Source organism: Crocodylus porosus, unplaced genomic scaffold (genome assembly GCF_001723895.1).
Source record: "Crocodylus porosus isolate Cpor-Errol unplaced genomic scaffold, CroPor_comp1, whole genome shotgun sequence".
Taxonomy (NCBI): domain Eukaryota; kingdom Metazoa; phylum Chordata; order Crocodylia; family Crocodylidae; genus Crocodylus; species Crocodylus porosus.
Window position 1 is genome coordinate 127,730,109 of NW_017728886.1, and position 4,073 is coordinate 127,734,181.

The window sequence follows — 4,073 nt, forward strand, 5'->3', positions numbered from 1 at the left end:
GGGGACGGGCTGTGGGATCTCGCCCGGAGGAGCCGCCGCCGCCGCCGCCGCGCGCAGCAGCCATGAGCAGCTCGGCCACCACCGCCTCCACCACCAGCAGCGGCAGCAGCGCCGGGGAAGGGGCCGAGGAGGCGGCCAAGGACTCTGCAGACATCGCGGCGTTTTTCCGAGCCGGTGAGTGCGGGGCCGGGGGTACGTGCAGCTCCTTTGTGAGGCGGGGGGCGGCTAGCCCGGGACGGCCCCGAAGGGCGCTGGGCTGGAGGCGGCAGGTGCAGGGAGCCGGGTGTGTGTCTGTCAGCGTCAGCCTTTGTGGGTGTGCAGCCGCAGCCCCGGGGTGTCCGGGGTTTTCTCGGGCCGAGGGTGGCTGAGCCTGGCGCTGGCCTGCATGTATAGCTGCCTCCCCGGGGACTGGGTCCTTGTTGCTGAGCTGGGCCGGACCGGGCTCGGCTTAGGGGGAGGAGGTTGTTGACAGGCGGTTGGGATCAAAATGGAGGCCGCTGCCGCCTCCTTTCTTTCCCAGCCACCTGCTTCCCCTTCTCAGGGTTGGGAAAATGCAGACTCACGGCTGGAGAGAGCCTGGGGTGGTGGGTGAGGTGTGTAAAGGAAGGGGCTTTGGAGCTTCGTGCCCCCAGATGCTTAGGGGATGAGGGTTGATTCCCTCCTGTGCTGGCGGGGGCCTGCTCATCTCCCCCTCAGCACTGGCACGGTTGAAGGACAGACCTGTCTGGTTCCCTTTGACTTTGTGGTGTGGAAGAACAGAATGAATCCTGGATGGGCTTGGTGGGTGAGTTTGGGTGACCAGTGCTGCAGCTCTCCCAAATGGCGGCGAGAGACCCCATTGAAGCAGATTTAACCAAAGGTTTTGCAGGTGCAGGCAAAGGTCTGGTTTGTGCATGGTGTCCCACAGGCACCTTCAACTGGGTTTCTGCGGCAGGGCAGAAGGTAATTTTGACCCTTGTCAGGAATAGCCTGTGACAGATGTAAGAAACCAAAATGACTTGACTTGCTTTAGCTCTTGAACTCTATAGTCAAAGTGACTAAAAGGCTAGGTCATAGGGCTTGGCTGCTGAAGTCCTGGTGAGTTAGTATCCAGAGGTGACTGTGAAACTCTTGTTAAGAACTGCAGTACTCTGAAATCAAGTCATGCCAGATGTCACAGGAGTTCAGGGCACAGCCTCTGAATCAGAACTTCCTAGAGGCTGCAAGTGAGAGAGGAACAGGGGTTGGAGGGCAGGACCCTGGCCATACTCAGGTTACTCTCCCTTTCAGCATCTGCTCTTACTTCCACTGTATGACATGGGATACCTGGCTAGATGGACCTCTGATCTGACCCAGTAAAGGCAATGCTTATGTTCTTGAATGCTGAAAACCAAAATTGAGCCTGTTTGAAGGAGGACTGGAATGCGGTGTACTTGTGGTCAGGGGAATAACTTCAGTAGATGACATCCCTGTGCTGGGACACAAGGCAATATATACTGTTTTTACTGGGTTTTTCTGTCTCTCTGCTGAAATCAGAAGGAAGCCCTCAAAACTGAATATCCATGCTCTGTTATGGCCCTGTTCTGGTAAAGATGTGCCCTTGAAAACATGTCAGTACTGCCCCATTAATGCCTACAGTTCAAATGATTGTGATGATCTTCCTTAATCATGTCAATATGTATGGTGACATGGCTGGTCATTGAAAATAAAATTTAAAGGATACCCTTCAAGCGTAGGTATAAAAGTGAACATAGATTTATGAAGTGCAAGATAACCACTTCCTTTTCCTGTTCTGGTTGAATGAGAACCAGCAACACTGCAGCTGCTATAGTAACAAATAGGTAAACACATGGAGTAAATGCAGAAGTCCTTTCCCATTAAGATTCTTTAGGAGACAATAGGAAGAAGGCAGAGTTGCCTAAAAGAAACTGCTAACGGTTTTCAAGCACCCTAATCTCTTCTGCAGCAGAGGGTTAACAGCTTTTCTCCAGATCAGTTCTTTAAAAAAAAGAAACAGAACAAAACAAAAAACCCTTGCCTAAAAATAGATAAATGAAAGAAAACTAAAGCGGAGAATGTTCATTAGTGAATGTCAAAAATGAGTAGCAGTTTAATGTAATCTGACAACCTACTTGGCTCATGTGGTAACGTACATAATGGTTCAGATTCCATTCTTGATGGTGTGGGTATAGGCTCAGGATGTTATCAAAAAAGTATTTATTGTGCCTGAGACATTTGCTAGCCGTTGTATCTGAAAAAGGCAAATATAGAGGTTATCTGTTGTGGAAGTGGTACATAGAACAAGAGAATCATCAGTCTTCATTTAGAAAACCAATATCAATCCAATCCAGTCGGATTAAAATGTGCTCCGTGTTGCTCCCAGGCTTCATGAACCTGACCCAATGGGACAGTGGCTCTGGTTGTTGTGCTAGCTTATTATGTGGCCCCTGGTCAGGACATATGTCCTCCCCAGTAAGGCATTAAAAAACTGTGAATAGGTTTGGTCCTGTGACTTAGGTTTGGTCTTTGGCCTAGTTTGTGGGCAGTTGGAGTGGAACGAAGGGCAAGAGTATCTGTTGGCTGGCAACTTGTGACATTAAAATGTTCATGGTGACACAAGAGTGCTGTCTGTGTGCACCCTTAGTTGAGTAGTTGGTGTTATTAAATTATATGTGAATGTCAGAGCACCTCTTAGATGTCTAACCTTGGTGACTGTGGAAAAGTAGACTTGAAGTTAGTTGTTACTGAACCAGAATGCAGTACTTGAAATTGATAAGCAGTTGTAAAGTAGCAAGCACTTTTCTTGACTATAGAGTTAGGCTGGGAATGATACTAGGAAATGATATTCATGGTAGGTAGTTGGGCCCAAAGAATACAGGCTAGCACCATTAGTATGTTACTAATGGAATTAAATTTAACATAAAAAATGCTATTTTAAACTATGCATACCTTACAGAATGCAAGTAAGTACTAAAAATGAATGAGAAGAAGCATTTTTATATAAGACTAGTTATTTGCTGTTAAAAATTCTTTATTTGGTGGGGAAGTGTTGATACATATGGTTTATTGCTGAAGTATTTTTTTCCTATAATGATCTAGCCATTGAATGGGGCAGTGGTTGAATTATATGATATAATCCTGAGGATGTATTGTACTTGTTCCCTGCTCCTTCTAAGCTTCTTTCTTTGCTTCAGCTACATTGAAAAGGTGACCTTTTCTGACTGTTTTACTGTAGATAACAAAAATATTGAAATATTCCTGATTTGATTAGTTTACTTCTGCTAAAAATAGAATGGTTGGTCCTAGAAGAGAGAATGGATGAGCAGGGCTGGATTAACCCTTTAGTGGGCCCTAGTTAAACAACTTGTGGGCCCCCAGCTGAAGATGAAATTTTTATATTACTTTTTTACACTTAATATGCAAAATAAGCACAACTGGGCCCTTTCTTCACTTAGGGCCCTAGGCATGTGTGCCTGGTTTGCCTATGTGATAATCTGGCCCTGTGCTTGAGCGATAGTAGCCCACTCATGAGGCTTCGCCAGCTGGGCATAAAAACACAGGAGTGGTGTAAAGTTCTGTCCCAACCTCTTCACCTGCTCTGAAACCCAGGAGTGTTCCAGTGAAGATGGTCTGAGATATCTTGAGAGGAGCTGCAGAGCGGTATCTCTCTAGTATACTCGAGGGCAGCCACTGTAGATTGTCTGGAACATCTTCCCTGGTCCATTTATGAGTAAGGTCTGTAAGGGGGCGGCGTGTATGTGTCTGTTCTGGGGCATGCGACCACTGTGCCCGTAAATAGATTCTTAGTTTTGCAGGAATTATTAGGAGGACATACTGCTGTCCTGAGCCTGGGGAGAAATATCTGGCTTTTCTGAGTGGGGAGAAAAATAAGAGCCTAGTTCTTGTATTTAAGAGGTTGTGTGGGGCGCATCATGTTCACAGGGTGCAAGTAAAAATGAAGCTAGCTACAATTTGTCACCATCTAAGGAACTTGAGCTACAGTTTCATAGATTTCATAGATTTCATAGACATTAGGGCTGGAAGGGACCTCGGGAGATCATCGAGTCCAGCCCCCTGCCCAAAGGGCAGGAAGT

General features: G+C 46.9%; 1 protein-coding gene across 3 annotated transcripts in view; it reads left to right on the top strand.

Annotated features, from left to right (window-relative positions):
- Positions 1–6: 6 nt before the first annotated feature.
- Positions 7–4,073, top strand: part of TRIO (trio Rho guanine nucleotide exchange factor) — a 386,796-nt gene continuing 382,729 nt past the window's right edge. For all 3 annotated transcript variants that reach the window (XM_019541714.1, XM_019541721.1, XM_019541729.1), the window contains exon 1: positions 7–174. In XM_019541714.1, the coding sequence (XP_019397259.1) occupies positions 63–174 (112 nt within the window). In that variant the 5' untranslated portion in view covers positions 7–62. The remainder of the gene's footprint in view (positions 175–4,073) is intronic.